At 41.9% G+C, this 1458-nt stretch overlaps 1 protein-coding gene across 1 annotated transcript; it reads left to right on the forward strand.

Annotated features, from left to right (window-relative positions):
* Positions 1 to 987: 987 nt before the first annotated feature.
* LOC111874803 lies at positions 988 to 1411 on the forward strand (the record flags this gene model as incomplete). Its single annotated transcript, XM_023870601.1, has 2 exons — positions 988 to 1112; positions 1171 to 1411. Coding segments are annotated over exons 1-2 (366 nt in total), but the record flags the coding sequence as incomplete, so codon positions are not given.
* Between the last annotated feature and the right edge of the window lie 47 nt (positions 1412 to 1458).

A 1458-nucleotide genomic window follows, 5' to 3' on the forward strand; every position in this document is an offset into this window, starting at 1 on the left:
TCAAACAGCTACAGTGCTCCCGAGGACACATACAAATCAAAGCAACACCCTCTCTTCTGATTACTTGCAGCTCAATATGGGGGAGGAAATCCAAGTGAAAACTTTCATGAATGGGTGCACAATGTATGATTTGTGATAACAAATAATTTTTCTGTTGTGAAGACTGAGAATTTATGTTTATATGTTTCAAAGTATGCTAAACTGTATTGCAATAGAACATTTCTGATTTTGTGCAGAGGTCTTCATAGCTTCAATGAGTTCCACTGGATAAATGCCAAGCAATGAATCATGCATGAGCTAACACAGACACATATACTATGAGATCAGCTTTGTGTGGGAAGTCAGGAAATCAGATCAGATTAACAAAGACTAGATCAAAGCATACTGCATTATGTCTCTAGAAAGAAGGATCCCAGGTTGTCGTCTGCCTCTGTAGGTGACATAACTTCCTACTACAAAAATTGTTTACTTATATACCACAATTTTCATTGCTTCTGTAGCTGTTCCAGTACAGTTTTCAATAGTAAAACATTCAATACTTCAAGAAATGACAGCAGTTCCTACTGTGTTGTTAAGTTTTCAAAATGGCTTTTGTTGCAATGTAACGTCTTTATATTAATATGTCAATAAGCTGCTGTCCAAAAAGTATCTGACTTTATGTTTTGCTGCTGTGAGTAATGGCCAAAGGGGTGGGGAAACTAAGCATAGTGGTAGAAGGGACTTTCATGTGCATGTGTGATTTTTTGCTTTTTGCTGACTCGCAACACCGCCGGATGCATCTGTGACTGCCAGATAGCGAAGTGGTGTAACACGTGTTTGTCGCATTCTCATTTCACTCAAGATGACAGAATGCCTGGAGCAACGATACTGCATCAAGTTTTGTCAGAAACTTGGGAATACCCAAGCGGAAACAATCCGCAAAATTCAGCAGGCTTTTGGTGATGATGCAATGGGGGTCACTCAAATGAAGAGTGGTTCAACTGCTGTATGTCGTCTGACAGTAACCAGCATTCTGGGAGACCGTCAATGAGCACAAATGCTGATATCATTGAAAAAGTGCGGACATTGATCATGGTGGACCGTTGTTTGACCATCTGGGAGTTGCTGATGAGGTTGGGATCAGCAGAGGTTCTGCAACACAATTTTAACTGAGGATTTGGGCATGTGAAGAGTGGCAGCTAAATTTGTGCCCAAGCTGCTTTCGCTGGAGCAGCAACAACTCCGTCTTGAGGTTGCGCAGGACATGCTGGAGTGCGCCAACAGGGATCTTGAGTTCCTGAATACTGTGATCACTGGTGACCAGTCATGGGTATATGGATATGACCCGGAAACCAAGGTCCAGGCATCACAATGGAAGCATCTGACATCTGCGAGGCCTGAAAAAGCACAACAAGTTGGGAGCAATGTGAAGGTGATACTGACTGTTTTTTTTTATTACTAGGGTGTTGTGCATCATGA

This window comes from Cryptotermes secundus, unplaced genomic scaffold (assembly GCF_002891405.2).
Source record: "Cryptotermes secundus unplaced genomic scaffold, Csec_1.0 scaffold25087, whole genome shotgun sequence".
NCBI classification, from domain to species: domain Eukaryota; kingdom Metazoa; phylum Arthropoda; class Insecta; order Blattodea; family Kalotermitidae; genus Cryptotermes; species Cryptotermes secundus.